Here is a 22230-nt window from a genome sequence, read left to right as displayed (position 1 = left end):
ATCACTTAATAGATACAATGATATATCAATACTTTTTGCAGCTACTGTACAGTGTACGTAGGCAATTTGATATCGTAGAAATCGTGAAATGCCGCCACAAATTCAAACGCGGTTTTGCGCGCATGTTAGTTCCTGCTTGGTCGCTTGGTGCCGCCACTCGCCGACTGTTTTCAATATGGCCGCGGTGCCGTTCCTCAGAAGCGATTCGGAAAGAATCGATCTCGGTTCGGTAGCAGTGAACACGTCACAGTATCCACATTTCGAAAGTTCTCGCGGAAAAACGTGTCCGTATTATTGTTTCGTTGATTAACCGCGAGTGGTGGATCCGTGTGCGAGCGAGAGGGAACATCCACGTAAGCGCATCGATTCGACAAAATGAGCAACGTACCAACAGGTGAGATCACTGACGCCACTTTTTCCCGACTTACGTTTCTTATTTTCCTCTGCAAGAACGCATTCCATATTTTCGGCGTGACACGCCATACACTTCAAACATTCTTCTCTTTCAAAGAGTAGTTTTACAAGAAATATAATTTCATGTACGTAGAATATAAATTGCACGATATTTCTGGCTAACGCGTCCTAACCTATGCTGACTTTTTTTTCGAATCACTCACATTTCGCGTAGCCTTTAAAATCACTCCACTTGTCTAGCTGAATGACGCGCGGTCGATCTAACACGATAATCGTCCGATATCAAGAAAAATATCACTCGCCATCCTGCACCAGATAACTGTCGAAAATACTTGGAAATTTTTACAGTGAATATTATATTTTATGCAACACCGTGAATGTTATATTTAACATATTGAATATTATATCTCATGTAACATTATTTTTATTTATACGATATTTACGATTTTATCGTTGAAAGTTAATGACGTGTTTAAGGAAGTCAGAACGTACACCGTTCGAACAATCGTTGCCCTAACCTCTCCAATTACGCGGCGGACAAATACATGACACGTTATATATATATATACCGGTTTGTGTTACTCTCGTCTCGCGGCGGTCGTTAATTACGCTAACGTGATTAGAATTTGTCCAGCCTTTGTTTAAGGTGGTCTTTAACGAGATGAGAGGGCAGCATTTACTTGTACGTATACCATTCGTCATTTTTCCGTTTTTTATGTAAATGCGTTGTTACTTAATACGCGTTGAAAACAATGAAAAAATTGAAATACATTAAATGCTTTATTGTTCTTGGAATATTGAACATTTTTATCTTTTTACTTATTTAGTTTTGTTATCAACATTGTTAACAGATGGTGCACGTTTTGGTTCGTGAATGAAACATGAGTATGCGGTTCGGATGTTGTATTTTGTTCGTAATAATTACGTAGCCGTAAGTGGCTAGAAAGATAATGATATTTTAGCGACGATAGGTAAATGTCGCTAACTATATCGTGTAGCACTCGTGTAGTAATATCGTCATCGCTGTTAACTTCTTATCGCGAAAATTATTATCGCCCTGACGTGCTATACACATACACTGTTTTTAATGGTTACACGTATCATTACTGTTCGTATTTAATCAACCTTCGTTGGAAAAATATGAAAATTACATGTCTTATACGACTCTTATTTCTTTATTATTATTCTTGCGATTATGAAATTGGTTAAGGTTGATTCAATTAATTAGGTCGAGTTAAAAATCATTTTCGTATTTTTGTAACTCTGAAAATAGTAACTAGGTTTCAGTATAAATAGATAGGTTTCTTTTCCTACTTTACTGATTTTAAAAGGTATTTTAAATTATTTGGACGAATTTGAAAAATTGGAACATATGTTTCGTAATTTAGGCTTAGGTTAGATTTGCACGTAAAATTGGACTACCTGTTTTCTTGTGAAATATTTTGATAAAATACAAAGTACATCATACACGTCATCTTTGTCCTTACATACTTGATACCAAAAATCTCTTAAATTATAGTATTGATGGTATAAAAGTTGCAAAATTTTTCAAATTACCGAAACAATATTTTTGCGATATATAAAATAAAAATAGATGTGCTATTTTAGTCAACCCTATTAATAGGAACATTACATAATACAGCGAATTGTGTTAGGGATGCCAAAAACCATAAAGTACTAAACGCAGTAGAATTATATGCGTAGAGGTTATAAAAAATGCTGAAAATACTTGAATATTGAGAACATTTAGCGTCCTATTACGATTTGTACTATTGAATGTTCACAAAAGTATCACAAAAAATATTTTTCATTAAAAGTATATTACCCGATAAGAAGAAGCACTTCATTGTAAAACATATCCAATGACTTTGTTTTTCTACAACCACTATACCCACAATAGAACTTTTATTCTTTTAAACAATTAATTCGGATATTATATATTTCAGGAATATTACCAATTTAATCTTTCACAAAAATAATACTACATCAAAAAATATATCATTAATCGAAACACCGAACATATCAACCATACTTGCAATACGAGGAACTCATTTCGTACGTACCGCGAATCCATTTCGTTCCACGTTCTTGACCATTCATTCTTAATCCCATCAAAGATCTATGAGCTGTGCAATGCACGATCTAAAAGACGAAGAACCCCTCCGAGCTAAATTATTCCTCGCTGCTTTCGAGATTCTAGATTCCGACCAAGCTTATTTTCACGGCCTACGCCAAACATTAAAAAGGCCCACTTAGTGTTTTATCTTTCATGGTTTAACGGCCAAGTTTCGTGCATACTTTCCCTTACTCTGTTTTCATAAACGGCCCCGTTATTTTCAGTGCAAATATTTCCCGTTTACCGCGTGTAAACCGACTATGAGCGGAAGTATCGCGACGACTGATTTACGCGAAACGCTCGCCTTTTTTTCCGCGAACCAATCGGAAGAGTAACGGTGAACCTTTCCGCTGGTTACTCACGAACATCTTATTGTCAATATCGTCAGTTGGCTCGTAGTAATCCAAAGGATAAAGGTTATAATATCCGCTCAGACGTGCGACGATAAAAGGATGGTTCTATTCACACGAATATTCGTCGTAGTTTACAATTTTTTTAAAAATTTGAGCATTATTTTGATACTTAGAATCGACTAGTTTTCGCGTCAAGAATTAGCGAAATATGATTTTTGTATCTCGGTAATGAGATTGAAACTTCGCTGATAATATTAATTCCTAGTGTACTATTTGTATAATTAGGAATGTGATAATTGGTATTGAAACGAGAAGACGTTGTATCGAAAATTTCGTGGAAACATGGAAACGAATTTTTGTATTTTTCCCAAAAAGAATTAATCTTCGAATTAAGATATTAAGGGTTTCGTATTTTTCACAAAAGAATTAACTTTTTGCTTATGTTAATTCGAGAGAGAAGCGTATATTTTTTCCGCGAATACTATAAATTTAGTCCTAGATCCCCTTTTTTTTTGTAATATTCTGTATAAACCAATGCCCTTATTCGTTGATTCTGCAGCGAACAGAATCGCGAGGAGAAAGTTGCAAAAGCTGAGGCCGCCGTAGTGTCGTGTTCGCGGAAATCGCGTCGCGCGGTTGTTCTGGTTGCAATGTAATACCGCCACGCAAAAAAATGCTTTGTACAGTTATTCCTGTTTCACCCTTCTGTCGAGAAGGTCAGATCGATTTTGTTTCTCGTTGAAATTCCATTTGAACGCGATTCTTGTCGAACAATACGCGATTTTTGGTGTATCGACGTTTCGACGACGGCTCTTCCGCCATATTATTGCTTTCACTGTTTCACACAATGCGTGAAAGCAAATTCTGTGTGGTTATTTTCATGCAGCAGTTGTACTAGTAACTTCGTATTTTCGTAGGCTTGATGTTCCTTCTATTGTTAGAAATTTCAAAATACACGCGATCAATTATCTATGTACGTCAACCTCACAATTCGTATCTTTCTACAAAATAAACAAATTGTTGATTATTTTACTTCGAACCAAGTCTCCGATACGTCATTGTATACTTTGGTTTGAAAAATATACGACATGTCAGAAGCAATAGAACAGTTCTACCAAGTCAATATATCTTCACAAGTTCGTCTTTTAGAATATTTTATTAACACAGAGTCTAATTTTATTTTTTTTAAATTCTGTTACTAAAGCAAAACGATGTAGGAGAAAGAGAATATTTCATTGTTTCGTTGTTTTTAAAAATACAGACAGATATTCGACAAGAAGTCTAAAAAATTATTTCATTATTCTTCTCGCTGTATAAACGCTTGTTTAATTCTGAAAATTACAACTATCTCAAATAGAAATTCAATATCTGTACTTACATATTTTATTACTTTATTGTATTAGCTTCGTAATTAATTAGTTAATGTAAAATAAACGACTCAATTAAAAAGTTTGAAGTATATCTGAATTATTATTATATTTCAATTTTTATCTTTAAATTCATAAAGAAACGAGATTGTATTCCTGCATCCTATTTATGATACCATTTTTGATATAAATAACTTTTATTTCTCTTCTATTGCTTCTCATACACGCTTCGTGAAACAACATAAATTTTCTACCGTATGCATACTTGTTCTTGAAATCGCAAGGAAGATAATTGGTTATGTACAAACATTGATCTATTGCATAATCTGATTGATTGTAAGTGAACTTGTTATGCTCAATGCTTTTATCAACCATTACTCTTTCACCTCATGAAACATACGAAATATTATCTATACTGTTAGATTATTTTTTGTTCATTGCAACGTAGTTATTTTTTGCCATAATTCGCATTTAATAATTTGGTAAAATTGCATTGTACTTGCATTTTTACAATGCTACATTTTTGTTAAATCAATAATGTTACTTAAGATATGTATAGAAATATATATATTTTAATTCTTGCAGATATAGAACGGAAAACTCATTGGAAAATATCGAAGACTCTCTTGCAGTTGATTTTACAATACGTGAAATAATAATTATTATTTTAATAACAAGATTTAAGATTTTTATATTTCGTCTTTGTTATTAATTCTACGATTCGGTTCTGCGATTTCTTATATCTCAATCTCATTGTTTTAGTTTGAATCCAAAAGAAATTTTTAGCGAGATAAAAGACTCTTAACGTGTTAATACGAATAATGGAAGTTAACATAGAGTTTCTCTAACATAACAGAGAAATAAGAATTTGATTTTAGCTAGATCTAACGTTTAATCTTATAAAGAAAATATTGTCTTTTTTTTTTTTATTTTTCATTCCTGTGCAGCTGCATAAAAAGTAGAAGTGAAAGTCAACATTCACAGATTCGTAATCTACATTCCAGTGTAATTGTTTTAGTCATGAACGTTGCAGAAACCTTTGTTAGAAATAATTGTCGGTTAGAATTTCAGTGGCAAATTTAGAAGGTAACTATAGTTTGAAGGTTTCTCAATTACGTGCTCCATTGTAACGTGTACTTTAAACGATTTCATCTTTATGCTTGCATACACTTGTTTAGCAGTCGATTATCGGTTTTTGTATCCTCCACCATGAATTCATTATGAGAAAAATGACAGAAAACAAATCGATTAATCGCAAGATTAAAATTAATTTAATTTTTCGTATTAAAATTCACGCGAATATCTAACTTTTTATTAACAAGATTTACTTTGACGTCAATTCGATATGCAATGGTAGCAAGTAGAAATACTGTCGTCGATTTTCAGTTCCCATACGAAGTGAACTCGTGATATTCTCTCGATTTCGTGTTTCTAAGTCAAAGAGTAGAATTCAGATTCGGTTTCACGTGGATGCGCAAATATGTCTGTGACCCGTAGACCGTAAAACAAAAATTCCAAATAGCTGAAGTAGCAACGCGGTTTTCGAGACTATATAATATATATCGTTTTATATTTCTTAATTAGAGACAGCCACTCAATTAATTGCTTCTATATATAGTACAACATGTTAAAAAAGATATTTTCGTTTATCAAACTTATCAAGTACTTTCAATGGTAATAACCAAACATTGAAAGTATTCTCATTCTTAAGAGATTCAATGTTCTAGAAGAAAATCTGATCCAGCATAGAATACATACGCGATATGCATACTTTACTCATATTATGATCATCAATAAGGTCTTAACTCTATTTCCTGTATTTAACGCGATATTAAACGCTTATCGAAAAAAATTCATCAAGATACTTTACTTTATTTTCTCTCAAAATATTAATGATTTGTGAATCGCGTAGAAAAATCTGCTCCTGGAATATGAAAACGAGAGAAAATCAAAGCCACGATGCCGTCTTCAATCACACAGCAAATTAATTAAAGGCAAAACGTTCTGCCGACAACGAGTTTAAGTGTACAGCACTCGTCCCGTTTAATATCTCACCTTTTGTCCGCTTTTCCCTTGCACATTCAATAGCCGTTTCTCTGTCGTGCTAATAAAATATTATTGCTGTTATTGCTTGTCCGTGCAACGTGCCATCTGGCTCGTATAATGCATAAATTACTGCATATTATTCATCTAAAAAACCTACGTATACATTACATTTCACAGGAGAAATTTAAAAAACTTTACTTGTCATTTAAATATGTAGGGATAATAATTGAACTAATCTTCTCACATCGAATGTTATCGAAGAGAATTTCTGCAACCAGCTGTGATACTTTCATCGCCAAGCAGCGGATTTTCATGCATTTGCGAGCAATTTGAAGTGACAAAAATACACAGAATGCACATAATATAAATAGAATATATAAAATATCCAAAGTATTTTAGTATTTCTTAGAATGTTTAATAAATGGCAAAATTTTCATCGCAGTCGATTCGCTAGACGCGAGAATATTCTCGATTTTCTAACGAGGTAGAATTAATTTCACGTTTCTAAAAAAAATCCCATTTCTCTTAATAAGACCACAATTCTCTAGCCGCCCGAATTCCCGCGTTTTCGATTCAATAGCTAATATGTCAAACGATCTTCTCGCTTAGAAAGCGTACTCATCGGCGCAAATTACACCTTGGATTCCACTTTCATCTTTTATCTTTTTGTCTTTCTTTTTCATTCCGCTTTCACGTAAGCTGAATTGTCTGAAGCCTGGTTGAGCGAAATTCGCTCGGCGAGCAATTTATTAAAAGATGGTCGCAACATCGATACCGGCCAAAGCGAAACTTATAAAGCGTAACTTCAGGCCGTTGAGAAAGTTCACTTGCCACTTTGACTTCGACGGCAAGCTGTTAGTTTCGCGAATACTTAGCACGGCAGTTTTATCGATCTTTACTTGAACTAACGTCGGGCCTGCCCACCGTAATTCCGACATCGCGTGTTTCGGTCGACTTGAAGGCACATAAGGTCCTCGAACTGATTCCTTGCTTCGCGAAAAATCCCAAGTATTCGTTCTACCTTCTGCATTTCGATAGCGAAACAAGGAAACGTTCCGCTGGAGAACAGGAGACGCTCCTCGTTATTAAGATAAAAATAAGTTTAGCTTTGCAACTACCCTGCTAGCGCAAAATATCGAACATATATTCATACGATGTTAGAAAGGGATTCGATTCTTCTTTTAATATAGAAATATACGCGCAATATTATATTCCACGTTAAGAACCTAACATCTTTTGCGAATATACAGGGAATATATATTTTGTATTACGAGAAAGCTATTCCTTTCCGAATATAAAATAAACATTTGTTTAATATCAGAAGAAAAACATGCTCATAAACATGTACACATTGATCTGGTCATTCTTCTAGATATTGTTTGTCATAATATTAAAATATCGAAATTGCATCCACTATTCTATACTAAACTCAATTACACAGAAGCAGGACTTGGGTCACTATATCGAACTTACTCTGCGACCCACTTCGATAAATCACGTTTGCAGGAATGGAAAGCAGGATTCGTTCGACATCTATCGCTGTTCGATATCTGTAGCGAAATAATAATTACACGATTGTAGAACGGCAATGGAATTTTTAATATTTCCAAACGATCGGTCACTTCATCCGTGCATTATTACGACAACCAGCCGTTAACCTTGAAGTTCCTGTTACCGAGGGAGGGTCACGTTTAGAACTACATCGAAACGAAAGAAGCGGATGAACCGGTTCCACGTAGATCCCGTCCTATCAAACTTCGTTCTGAGTTCTCGGTATTGAAAATACGTGTTATATCCCTATTTGTCACGCTTCCTATTTGTTCTTTGTTCTGTTTTTATAGCTAGCGTGTCAAAGACCTTTAAACGCTATTATATCTATATAATTCAATATATTGCACGTTTATTGAGAATTAATAATTTCTTTTCGCTCTGTTTGTTATTTTATGGGAAGGTCGATGGCTTTTTAGGTATATGAATTTTTAAGAAATTGTCGGTGGGTCGAATGTCGTGTTGCAATTTGATGCGCGCAATTCTTCACTGGCGATGGCATCTAGCTTTAAAATGGAATTTAATTGAAAATGAATTGAAAGATTCATTGTAAGAATTCTGGTGAAATACTTTCTGTCTACGATGTGAATTATTGTGTTATTTTTCCAGCACTAAATTAACGCCACTTTAGAACTGATTCCGTCTCTTCTGTTATATCGCACATTTTTACCGTGTGCAACCTACTTAGTACTGTCTCTAGAACGAGTAAGCTCTAAACGAAAATAACTCTATATTGAAATTTTACATTTTAATCTAACACGAACGTTTCCTACAGGATCTAAAATTAATACCTTTAAGAACATTTTTGATAGTAAAAAAAAAAAAAAAAGAATTGTTATATAAGCGTAATTGACTTTCACTCGCTATCGGTGCTATCGGTATTATAAAAATTTTATATAACCGAAAAAGCTCTCTCAAACCGGTAGTTCCTTTTAACGCCACTTTTCATCCGTATTTTTATATACCGCAAGAGGAAATTCAATATCCGAGCAGGGTCATCGAACCGTTGAAGATTCCGTTCCGTCATCCTCATCCAACGAGATCCTTGGTAGGAACAGGCGCGTATTTTTTTCCTTTATCCCCAATCCATCTTTTTTATCCTCGATCAAGATTCTTGAAAAGCGTGTACGCGCACTATCACGCGCTAAAAATACAAAAATTATTTTATCGTATAGACTCTAACGGACACCGTCCTTTTACCTTTCGTATTCACTTACGCGGTGTTGCACGACGCAAAATCGGTGAAAGGAAAATAATCCAATCGATTTATCGAATTCGTAGCAAAAGTCATCTTCTCCTGGTGCGCGAAATACCTAGAAACAAGTCGATGAACATAAAAGCGACCGTTATTGCTGTTTAATCGTTGACTCTGGACATATTCCGTGTCGCATATGGCGAGCTTGAAAGAGGATTATGTGTCATGAACGTTCGTTAAATATTTAAATGCCAAGTTTAGGACGAATATCGTTATGAATACGAAGTAGAAATGGAAATTGATGAACGAGAAAGATTTTATTTCGCCACACGAGACGACATCGGTTGCAAGGAAAGACGGAGGGACTAACAAGTAGGAAATGGTGGGGACCCTAGGTCCCTTCCTCTTTCACCTTCTCGAAAGAGGAACAGGTAAATAACTGGCCGCGATTTCTTTCCTTCGTGGATACGTGGCCGGGTGATACTAGCGCCGTGGTTGGTCAAATTCGAAACTCGCGATCTGTTCGCGTCGGGAAAACGAAGCGTGATCGTGCCAGCTGTGATCGTCGTCTGCACGCGGCGATCGACGCACGTGGTCGTTCGGATCGTTGGCAAAAAAAAAAATTTTAGCGAATCGTCGTTGATCGTTACTCGAATGGAAAACCGTGGATTTAAGAGGTGAAGTTTCCTCGCGGCAATTTTCGATGTGTGCGACACCTAACTTCAACTGAAATTGTTTACGCGCGAGACGCGTGACTGGTCACCGTGTTGTTCGCGAAAGTGAGACCAGCGCTTCCGACGAAAAGCTTTAGTTTAACTCGTAGATCGTTGCGGGGATGATCGCTGTGGTGTGATCCACGGATAAGTTGTGCAAATGGTTTTATTAGCGGGACTGACGCGGTTACGGTAAACAGTTTTTAGAAGGAACTCGTTTTACCGGTAGCGAAGGAACAAAGACGCGATATCCAGTAAGAGGACGTTTCATTCGACATGACAAGCATTTTATCAACGATCTCCGATGCGGGGGATAATTAGACATAAAAACGTTTGACAATTTCGCAATGTCGTGGGAGTTCTCCATTTGCAACGTTAAATCTCGGTCGAACGAACTGATCAAAAGTGACCGTTTCGCGTTTCACTCGTCCGCTTATTCTACGAACCTTGCTGACAACTAGCCTAACTTGTTCGATCGAGATTGAATAAATAAACAGATAAGCAAATGAACGAATCGAATGATAATTAAGTATTCGCTTCGATACCTCGAGAAGAAAAAAAAAAAAAAAAAAAAGAAAAACGGGTAACTCAGGTGACATGAAAACCGATATGCCGGACGTTAAACAGGACCAGGCTAAAGTCGAAGATCGCCGAGGTTCTTCGAAACAAAGTACGAGATCGAGAGTGTGTACGGACCACGGTGAACAGGATTGTCCGAGTGAAAACGAACACGAGTTCGAGTCACTGGAATACGAGGAAGACGTTTATTATTCGAATTTAACTGCAACTCCCAGCTTCGACGACATAGACGAGCTGAGCGACGATGCGGACGAAATTGTTGTCCATTGCTGGCGGGACTCGAACGGTGATATAGACGAGATCGTGGTGGACGATGCGAATCTATCGGTGGAGACGCAGTTTTTGACGCCTGACGGCGAGGACGGCGCCACTGGTCGCGGAAAGAAAAAGAGGAAATCGGTTCGAGTGATATTCCAGGACTTCTCGAAGCCGTATCTGGCCAAGATCAGCAACAGCCAAAATTACAAGAAGTTCCTCGAGTTGGTAAAAGGTGCAGCATATAATTCGCGAAAATGGTACAGTCCGACGTATAAATTATTCCGAAGCGAAGTAAATAATATCGTATCTTGTACCGGTTCCTCTCTCGAACGTTTTGTTCCTCGTACTCGGTAAAACTCACAGTTCGTTATTATTTATCGTTGCTTTTGACAACAACAGGCTTCCGTCAGATCGATCGATACGTCGATCACATACATCGGCTCGTTGGATATGTGTGTTTCGATTATGAGATCCGGCGCCCTATAAATTTACGAGTGTTGTACATAATTGCGTTATTTACGGTCGAGATCGAGCTCGTTTAGATCGTGTTCAGATAGATGGCGGTCACGCGATGCGCTTGCGTTGAAAATTCCCAGCTGGATTAAAGTATTGGTTTAAATACACGTACTCGTTGCAGATTTATAGCTTACGCGTGTTTTACACGTCCGATTGAAGTTCGAAGTAAAATATTTTTTCGGGGCCGGCTCCAAGAGCTGTTGTTTCACGGGCGTATTTATCGCTCTTGCGCGAATTGTGAATTGGAACCGGTAGATGCATATATAAACGGCCATAAAAAGTAGAACGATGTTGCAAGATATGAAAGTGAGAACTATATCAACGTTTCGTGGTATTGCTTCCACGGAATACCGATGGGCAACGGTACACCAGGGTAACGTTACGCTACCATTTTGGTAATGACAAGAAACTACTTTTGTATTTTATTTAGAGGCAAAGGATATTACTGTCGCGATAAATTTCCCTCGTGCACTTGTTCCGTCGTAAAAAGAACATTGGAACAACGAAGCGATGTCGAGCTTGTATCTTTTCGGCGGTAAATTTATATTTGTATGTTGTAAATGCTGTATCAGTGAATATTTGCGATGAAACGCAACGCGTACTCGTAGGTTGATTGTATTTTAAGCTTTCGAAGATATTATTTCGATAGTCGATGAATTTATTTTTTATTTCTATCTATGTATGGTTAGGAGAACATTAATAGCACGAAGAACTATTTTCAAATAGAGTTGACGTGAAATTTATACGGTGAAATTTGTAATATTATGTAAGAAATTCATCGATTCGGCTCATGATATATTTCTGAACCTTTAATCGGAAAATATGTCCTGAAATCTATGATGCATTCCTAAATATTTGATTCTTCCGAAAATAATATGCTTTCCGATATTATCGACATTTTCGAAGCTGCTTGTTTGTTACACTTCACGCGTCTTATCGTATAAATAAGCGCTGCCTCTTGAATATTAATTTCTTAACGTCGGGCTCCGTGTCTCGTAGAAAAATCGTGTGTTTATATATAACAAGACGCTTATCTAATTCGTTTCTTATCTTCGCAGCCAAAAATTCAGACATCGAAATATTTTTGAAACCGCTTCTTTTATACCAGCAGACAGACGTTTTATTGGCTTTCGAGGAATCGTGAAAACTGTTGCCACAAATTTTACACGCCTTACGCGAAGTTTGTCTTTCACAGTGACTAATTATCACAGAGATTAACGCTTTTACGTACGTAGTTTCACGATCGCTACTACCATCAAAGACACAGGCCGAATTGTAAAATAAAAATCAGGAACTTTTTAAAATAAATTATTATAACTGACCGCGAATCTTTCTTCATATTACAAAGCATTATTAATGACTGCGAGGCCTTGTCTTTTCGTTGTTGCTGCAAATAGCAACTTCACCTTATACATGTTTTTATTTAGTTATCTGTCTTGTAAAGAAGACTATGACCTTTTGCTACAAGAAAGAGCACGTGTCAACTTATAATTATCTCAGTTTCGCATCATTTTACGATCGTTGAAAAATCATATAAATCACAGATTAGAGACGGTAAAATTACTATCGTCGTGTTATCAGTACAAACGTAGAAAAACTGCTGTATCCACCGATTTCGCGTATTTTCACGAGCGTTTTATTACTTTCACCCAGCGTAAATTGTTTCTCACGTGAAAATGCAGAGTTTCGCGATGTTATTGCGCGGAATTTCCGGATTTCCTTTTTGTTAATTGAACATTTTTAATTTGGTGCAATCGTTTACGTAAACCGGAAGCCCACGCATATATATATATGTATAGATCTTGTTATCGTTAGTGGCGTGTATTTTATAAATTCTTATTTTATATTAACTTCCTGTTTAAATACGAGCCTTTTTAGACGCTTTTCTTTCGCCTTATCTTTATTCTGTCGAACAATTATCGATAGATACACAAGATTAGATACTAGATTCTAAACATACCAATATTAGAAAACGTAAAAATCTCGCACGATGATTTCGTGAAAAGTCATAATTAACGTAAACAAACTACTGCAACAGCTAACATAGCAAAAACTTAACTAACTCTTTATGTAAGAAGAGACCAGCATCTGCGATTCGAGAGGCTATGACTAATCGTAACACGATCAATAAAATGGCAATGATCCATTCCCCTTCGATTGCGGCGGTCGAACACTTGCGTAACTTTTTACGTCCTATTTTTATGATATCCGTGAGTCTGATCACGTTGACCGATTTCTCGATTTGGAGCGATTATTCCTAATAAAATCGAGCAATGAATTAAATCGAATAAATTCAATCGAATACGAACGATACTGATACGACTTGTCCTTTTTGATTTGTCCAGTTGCGTACATGGCATGTACAATTGTATTTAGACGAACGAAATTTCGGAACTACTTAATTTACCAAATTTCTATCGACTGAATTCACTCGTCCAAAGGTTATATTCTATCGTACAGAGCCGACTTCGGTTAGAATTATTTAAATAATCGTTTAAATGATTTTGGCGTTCATTGTCCCTCGCCTTTATCATTATGGAATCTAAGCGTATTTTGGATATCTTATGTATCCTTTTTAACGTTCGTGCAACGAAGCCGTTTTTTCTAATGCTTTTTGGGGGTTTCAGGAGAAGACGCGACTCTTCACTCGGCCGATTACATCTCGCCAACGTCAGATAACGTAGTGAACGAGCTGCAAGGACTCTCTCTGGAAGAACAGAATCGCCAAAAGGAGGAATGGAGCGCGGAACTGGCCAAGGTACGTATTTACCATGCTTTTTCATTCCGTCGAAAGCACTGAAATAGTTAGAATTGTGAAATACGACCAGCAAGAAATTCACTGGCTACAGGATCTGTTTCAATTAATTCCGCCAAGACAGTTTTATCCTATACATACTCAAGGTCTTTATTCTTCAACTAGTTGTATTTTTTCAAAGGCGTTTTCAAAGATAGAAGATGGATTTTGGAAAATTATTGATTATAACATAAATATGCGCATTTGTACTTCAAATAAAACGATCATGCTATCGAACCACGATGGTTATGTAAATTTATAAAAAATCGTAGCTATATTTTTATTCGACATTTAGACATTCTTTTAGACATCCTCCACATAACTATGATTTTACTATTATTTAGTATATTTCATTGGAGAACGTTTGCGTTGAATCTTTAATTCCCTTGCACATTGGAAAAATAATTATTAATAAACGCAAACGTCTTTGCAATTATTAAATACGATAATTTTACGAATAAAAATGTCACTTCTATCGATTATGGCGGATCGCCGATTAATATTCACATAACGCAATTCAATAGTGATCAAGATCAATAGTGATCTCGTGTTTTTTCGGATGTTTTACGCTTAATTAACGAAAAGTCTCAGTGCAAAAGAGAAATTCGAGCATGAACGATTAACTATTTCGCGAAGAAGCTGAAGAAGCCGCGTGTCGTAGGTGGAAGAGGAGATTCAAACCCTGAGGCACGTGTTGGCGAACAAGATCAGAGTCTCTCAAGAGCTGAAGAGGAAGCTGGGCATCAGCGTTTGGAAAGAGATCACTGACGACATGAATCAGGGCTTGAAAAACGTTAAGGAGAGTCAAGTGTACGTTTTTATTCAGTCCTGCAGAAGCACGTACTTCTTTCTTTATCTTTCACCCTCATTTTGCACGAACGGAGTCTCTGGCTGGGTTTTTGCCAGCGCTGTCACGCGCAGGCTTGTCAGCAGCATGATCTATTCAACCATTTCATCGTTACGTACTTAATTGTTACTCGATTATGTTATTTAATTTCGCTAAATGAAATACTTGTTTCGACCTGTTAATCGAGCAGCTAGTCATCTATCTCTCGATGATCGAATGAAAAAACATTCGCGACGGATAAATTATTTAGCTAGAAAATTCTCTATTTCCTTCGTACGAATTACATTACTGTTGTGTTTCCATGGATATTAAATCAATATGTTTCGTGACTCTCTGAAATCAAAAGCTTCATTTTCAAAAGAAAAGGGCACATTATAAACGTCTGTGAATTGATTTATATAATAGTCTTCTTCGCTTTCTTTACGCGTATCATTTTCCCTTTATAGTCTGACAATTTTTACGATACGATTAATTCAGCGTACTTTTTCAATGATGTTCTTTGAAACGAAAAGCTGCTGTTTCGAAAGAAAAATATTATAAATGCCTATGTATTCTTTTTTTTTACATAGCAACCTTCTATTTTTCCTCTTCTATGTGTTTACCTGTGAAAATCGAACAAAGTGAAACTTCCTTTTTAAAACCGAAAGCTTCGTTCTCGTAAGAAAAATATTATGAATATCTTTGAACGTATTTACACAGCGACCTACTTCCCTTCCCGTTTTTTTTTTTTTTTATCGTTTAACAAAGCGAAACTTTTTTATACTATATCAATGAACGCTACTGCGACAGCGCCGTTAGAGTACAAAGGATTCAACTTTTTGTTAGGGTAACTGAAAATTCTATCGAAGAGAGCCAATGTATAATTTTCAATTTACGTAGCAGTTACGGTTTAATTATACTATAGCTGTTCTGTTAACAGGTCAATTTCGTTTTACCGCATGCTGCTGATGCCTGAGACTTCAAGCACAGTTACGAATGCCACACGCGAACAATTTGTGCGGTTCGAGCTAGAGCTATGAAAGCTTGTCGCTACTAGAAAGACGTCGAGGTTGCTGTAACTTCGTTCTTATCGAAATCGATGCGTCTATTCGTGCCGTTCACGGACCAAAATGATCAACTCCACTCTACGAAAAATGTTGGAAATTTCACCGACAAACTGTCTTTATAACTTCATCAATTTTCTCTGTTGATTCTTGTTTCCCGATGTTGATCGAATTTGGCAAATGAGCGGTTCGTTTATCTCTTCGTAAAGCATTCCCAATTGTCGCGCAACTTAAGTAGATGTCCGTTGTTAAGAGATCCCCATTTTATTATTTCGCTCGACAGGTTTCTTAAATCACCTGTACAGATACCGCGTTACGAACCGCGATAGACGAAACGCATGCATAATACGCAAGTTTTTGTACATTTACACGTGTATCGACGACTTACAGTTAGATGTGTGCGGATGGACAGAATTGTCATTGTATCTGACGGGTCTTAAACGGATTGGAAGAAACGGGGCGGGTTCGATTCTGGATTCTGATATTATCGTGGTGAAGTTTCATAGTTGGATATGATAGAACTATAATAGGATACGGGGAGTGCCAGTATGTAATCGTAGTACAGTCGACGACGATGTTAATTCTATGGGAGCAAACAAATTGGAAATAATAGGAAAAGCATAGAATTAAATTTTCTCATACGAGTTTTCGTATCCGATAAAATCGAATTTCACTGTTTGTTTAATCGATTAACACGAACTCGACTGACTACCAACCGGGTACGAGCAAGTAATTAATAGAAGTAAAATGAAATTTTTCTATGGCAGACTTCGTTGTCGAGAAAATGGAGTTGCAAAAATGTTTAGTTAAAAATTGGTCTGGAATCTTCCGAATTTCATTTTCTCGAAAACGAAACGTCAGACGAACACAGTTTATTCTACTTTCTCGACTTTATCCGCACACTTCTAATTAAAGTTGATTTTTAAATTGCGCGTAAGGTGACGGCTGCCAGCCCTCCGTACCTCTTCCGTTTATTTTCTGCTACTTCTGCTCTTCAGACATGTAGAACACTTTTCTTTGACTTTTGGTTGGGTTCTCATTCAGTTATCAGAACGTCGGCGAGAAACTCGGTCAGTTCAGCAAGGCGGTCACCGAGAACACTTTGTAAGTACACAAGCAATCGTGTTATCCTTTCAGATCCAACATTTCTTCCATCGACCATTAACCGTTATCATCTTCAACTAAAATAAGCTTCTTTTCTTCTTTCCCTTCTTTTCTTTTCTTCTTTTTTCTTCCTTAGAATTCTCAACTGGTGTAGCGCGAGTCAGATCGTCGATAAACGAGCAATAAATAGATAATTGATCGAGAAATAGTTCCGTTAACAATTAAAGAACACACAGGGAAAACGTGCTTACATCGACATTATATCGTACAAAATTACGTGATTACATAACTCAGTTGGAGATCTCGTTAAACTCAAAGATGCGAGCTTTTTAGGAACACCTGATAAACGTAGTTTCGTAACGAACCAACGATATAATGTAATGACGATCGATATTTCTAAAACGTCCGAGAAAGTGGTAAACAGTTGTTGCCACATATTTCAATAGGAAAATTAAACGATGAAAGAGAAATTACTAACACGAAACTGATCGACATCTCGAATTTAAAAATCGTTCCTCCGTAAGATGAGTAAAACCTGTGGCTCCTGTAATCCTCCATTCGTTCTGTATTACAAGAGTACCAAAAACAAGTACAACGCGCTGAAGGTGGAAGAACATACGTTACGTTTGCGAGCGACCTGATCGTACCGCACCATTTGAGGGTTGTGTCCGAGAGAAATTTTGGATCACGATATTAACGCGATTTATACGTATTAGACATAACTTCCTCTTACCACGATGTTCCCTTGCACGTTGTCACGCCACTCGCGCAAAATTCACAACGCTTCAGGTTGTTCTGATTGCTCTAATGTAGACGAAACGAAGTATGTACAGAGACTCGAGAAATAATCAGATAGAAAAATAGAAAGGCACGCACCGCTAAGCTAATTAGTGTCCAAGATAGAAAGTGGGTGTATCGACCTCGGGTTGCCACGAAACAGCGTCTTCTGTTAGCCGCTTGCGTAAAAGTAACGATAGCAGAGAAGCATAAGCTTTTATAATGATGACAATCTAACGACGAGCACGGAATGCTTGTGAATAACGCGATGTAAATGTGTAGTTACGAAATTGCGGAGCTTGCCGTGTGTGAGAAAGTAAAATGCATGGCATATACATCGAGCTTGAGTCATTATCGAAGTCCCGAGCAAAAGCATCTGTGACCACGGACAACGCGACCTTGCCTGGACAGAACAAGTTCCGCGTAAAATGAATATTTATCATTCTCCTCCTTCCACAGATTCCAGAAGACAGAGTCTGTGTTCAAGACCACGGCTGAGAAGACGACCAGCATTCTTGGCGGCTTCGGAAGTGGATTATCCATGAAGCTCGGCCAGATGCGTAACTCCGACAGCTTCCGTTCCCTGGAGGAACGAGTTGGATCTGCCTACGAAAACATGAAGGTTGTTACCGACTATTGAAAGAATTTTCCGTTTCTTTTAGCCGTTTAGAAAAGCTTCCTTTAAACCTGTCGCGTTTTTTCGGTCCATTTCTAGATCGTTGATTTTTATGCAAATTTCAAATGCTTCCTAATCTTGGCAGGATCTTTTTTGTCGTTTTATTCGTAGACAGCGACACATGGCTCCACCAAGTTTCGTTTAAAAAATGATAACACAAAACTTGTAAAGCCTGGCTTTTCAAACTGTGGCTCACGACCCTCTTAGTTTCCTTAACGTGTTCACAATGATCGGAAGAAGATAGCCAAGACCCGATGTTAATTAAGACACGTTCTTAGAGTCCCCTGTAAATGTTACATTCTCACGAACTTCTTGGATTTTTATTCTACGTAAACGATCGTACGCGTTAATGATTCTTAAAGATCTTAATAATAAAATACCACTTGTCCTATATTGGATTTATACGTAATTTGAGCATATTACGAAAGAGAATGAAATAATGCGTACAACTTGACTCATACGCTACGATTCGTTTCGTCTTTGGATGCTATGATTACGCTTTTAGACTTAATAGACGAATCGTGAATAATTTCGCTGTGTGTAATTTCATTCTTCGTATTCGTTTTAATTTACATGTATTCAACTTTACCACGCGACATTGGTACAATGTCCTTTCCAACTTGTGCGTCGTGATCCTCTTGGTCTTTGAAATGTTTTATTTTTAGAGTGGCTATTCTTAGTTAGTCGACAATTGTTTAATTTAATAGAGCCACGTTGACGTATTTTATGAACAATGTTAGCACCGATTTGCGTTAAACGAAAGAAAGGAAACACATGGTACGCGAGTGCGTGTAAGGATGAACGGTGTTGTGTGTGCGTGTGAATATGTAGAATTTTGCATCGATGAAAGAGCGGATGAAGATGCGAGAACGAAGGACAAATGCGGATCGGATGACAGAGGTTAGTGAAAGAAAGGAATCCGGCTGTTTCGTATGTAACAAATTAACAGAACAGGATCAAAAGAGATTTGGAGATAGCTGTTTTGTAGCTTTTGAAAACGGACGCCGTAGATAGTTAATATCGTACGTTATGTTTCAGACGAAAGTCGTGCCTTCAAGATCCAGCTCAATGCAAAGCTTCAACGAGATGCTCCGAGACACGGAATCGTTACGTTCGGCACCAACAGCTACCAGCCCGACCATTCCGGAAGACAAGCTTCTGTCTTAGAGTTGGGCATCTCGAGTTTACATCGATTTCTGCCTCTTCTCTGCGTAACATGCTGACGCGTCGATCCACGATGCCGGTGTTTCGCCCTATGCTACAAACTGTCACTTTCCACTGCGTATTGCTATTAATCAGGGCTATGCGATGTCGTCTACGTAATCGAACGTCTATTAAAACGAAATAAAAAAGCAAAAAAAAAGTCAAGTCAGTCGTGGAAAATGAGTTGGCTTTGCGGATATCGATCGATATGATACAACGATTCGAACAATTTGTGTCTTTTGGATGTTTCCTTGCGCGCACAAAGCTGTGTAAGACATTGAACGTTGTTGGAATTGAACTCGCAATTTGATGTTTCTTCGTGATTTAATAAGTTGCACGATAATGCCCTGTTGAGAACGGAAAAGCTAATTTGTGATTCTTTTTTTCCTTTAGGGATTATTCTTGTTTATTTCTTTTTTAATGGATTGATTTTTAGAAATGTGTGGAGAAATCTTGTTGATTTTTAACACTTGACGTTTCTTTTCTTTTCTTTATATTTTTTCCTTTTTGTCGTTTAAAGAACGTGCAGGATTTCTGTGTTAGTTGTGACAAGCTTATCAGCGTTGTATCAATAGTTTGCGTTTCTTCGTATCGGGAACATGTTACTCAAGAAGATGGCAATTGATTTCTTTACTTTATCGAACTTATTTGCACTACAGCGATTTTAATAAGGTATAATATAATATATCGTTGGATACGTACCTTAACGTTTAGCGGTTCAACCTGTTTTTGCACCACGAATTCGTGAAAGTAGGCACACACGCTTTGAATAGATATTTTACTCTGGTGGCGTTCTCGTCCTTTTCCGGATATCGATAATCTTAACATCAGAAACGATACCTCGATGTATTCCTATGACATACGAATTCTGACTATCAATCTTCTTCGATAAGACTCGTGCTTCGACAATACTATCTATTTTCGTGTGATACAAAATGATCGACCTCTATCGTGCAGTCTATTTGAAAATAATTCGAATTCGTGCATTTGTAGAGTTTCCAGGATTACTTTACGCGGGACACAGGTGGCCGCCATTGTTTCACGATTATTCGATTCATCTTAAATATTCCCGAAAATATTTCTGAATAAGTATCTATCTTTGTACGTTGATAAATGTACTTATAATTACGTTACGAAACATTTTATAACTCGTTGCATTTAAGCGAGACTAATATCGATCTTAAATAACGAAGCTGTTATGGCTATCACGACCATGTTATTTCGTTCAAAATCGAAATCCTATCGTTGTGAGAGTTACTAAACGCGATACTATTATACATGTTTGCAATGAATCAAATTCTTCAGCGCTATGCTCGAACATATAGAGAATGGTCGATAAGTCACTTTCCCATTTAACAGTTGTATAACTTTCTTTATTGTATATTTTTAAATTCTTATTTCAGACTTTTGAAAAAATGTATAACGGAGGAGCAAGTACAAGCCTTAAAAAGGAAAGAAGAATACGACGCGATTTCTTTTTGCGACATAACATTACATCAAACTATAATCTTTACAGAATGCAATTCTCGTTGATGTAGAAATCTTCAGTTTCCACTGCCCCAAAATCTGCTATTCTGATAATTAACACGCCCATTGAATTGAAAATGTACCTGGCATCTCGTTAAAACAGCGTTTTTCAAAATAAAATTCAATAATTGTTATTCGTTGCTCTGTAATAATTGTCGTAACGATCGTTGTTAACTTTTCTATTATAAATCTTCAAAAGTCTTTAAAAGTCTTTAAAAATTCGAAACATGTATTTAAAGATATACAACGAAAAAGAGTTTCATACAATCGATCAATGGGAAGGTGAGTTACGCGTTACACTATATTAAGAAGAATTGTTTTTGCCTTGAAGAGTTTATGAGGATTACAAGGATGGCTTGGTACGATAGTCAATGGTACAGCGAGGCTTCCCGTGTTCCGTGATCATTGAGCCTTAAGGACGACTTTTAAAGAAACACGTGTAAGACCGATCTAATTGCAAATTGTCTAGGAAAGCGAAGAATATTTTTTACTAAGCTCTAGAATGAAATTATGTGGCGCGGACGCGCGATGACCAGAGCGCGTTTGCTTGTTTAAGAAATTCGTTAATTTAAGGAGTCGGACACAGATATTATAAAAATGCATATACATAAAGCATTTTCTGCCTATTTAACGAACTCTATATGTCATTGAAACTGGATCTAATCCCTGCGAATGTGTCGTAAGATCTGTGCTCGTATCGTCATCGACAACCTGCTACACGATCTACTTGTTCATATTGATGAATAAATTATTTTGAAAAATGCTACACGTGAAGAGCGATTTTTCACCCGTAGTACGGAGCGTGACTAAACGTTTGTTACATATTAAAAATCTATGTGTGCTTCTTAATTATATGGAACTTATTCGTACTTATAATGGCAATTTAATAATATATTTTTTATGAAAATTTCTGCAGTTTCCCTTTCTTTTGCTAGTTTCAGTAGGATCTCTACGATTTCTAGTTAATTAGATAAGATTGTTCATTTAGATTAAGATTATTCCACGGAATATTAATATATATTTGACAATCGTTTTCTACGTAATTCCATTATACATTGGCACTGTGTGATTATTAATAGAAATTAGAGATAATTCTTTATTTTATGATTGACTTTTTTTCCCCCTTTATACAGAATGCAGAATGTTTCAGAGTT

The 22230-nt window shown here is 36.7% G+C and overlaps 1 protein-coding gene and 1 long non-coding RNA gene across 6 annotated transcripts; one reads left to right on the top strand and one right to left on the bottom strand.

The window, feature by feature from the left end:
• The first annotated feature begins 157 nt into the window (after positions 1-157).
• LOC139986511 (tumor protein D54) lies at positions 158-21842 on the top strand. 5 transcript variants are annotated; one of them, XM_072001911.1, is made up of 6 exons: positions 158-394; positions 13733-13863; positions 14561-14709; positions 16834-16893; positions 18130-18292; positions 19385-21842. In XM_072001911.1, exons 1-6 carry the CDS (start codon positions 376-378, stop codon positions 19511-19513), a joined length of 651 nt encoding a protein of 216 aa, XP_071858012.1. In that variant the 5' UTR covers positions 158-375; the 3' UTR covers positions 19514-21842. The 5 variants fall into 5 exon arrangements, with proteins under 5 accessions (XP_071858012.1, XP_071858007.1, XP_071858010.1 ...); XM_072001906.1 differs by lacking the exon at positions 158-394 and adding an exon at positions 9723-10821; XM_072001910.1 differs by lacking the exon at positions 158-394 and adding an exon at positions 11245-11478.
• LOC139986522 (uncharacterized) lies at positions 8583-9464 on the bottom strand. The gene is made up of 2 exons (XR_011799661.1): positions 9062-9464; positions 8583-8988 (listed from the first exon to the last, which is right to left on the bottom strand). It is a non-coding gene; the product is annotated as an uncharacterized lncRNA (long non-coding RNA).
• Positions 21843-22230: the final 388 nt, after the last annotated feature.

The sequence above is a fragment of the Bombus fervidus genome, chromosome 4 (genome assembly GCF_041682495.2).
Source record: "Bombus fervidus isolate BK054 chromosome 4, iyBomFerv1, whole genome shotgun sequence".
Classification (NCBI taxonomy): Eukaryota; Metazoa; Arthropoda; class Insecta; order Hymenoptera; family Apidae; genus Bombus; species Bombus fervidus.
The sequence above is the reverse complement of the archived record's forward strand: the minus strand, read 5'-3'. Positions and strand labels throughout refer to the sequence as shown.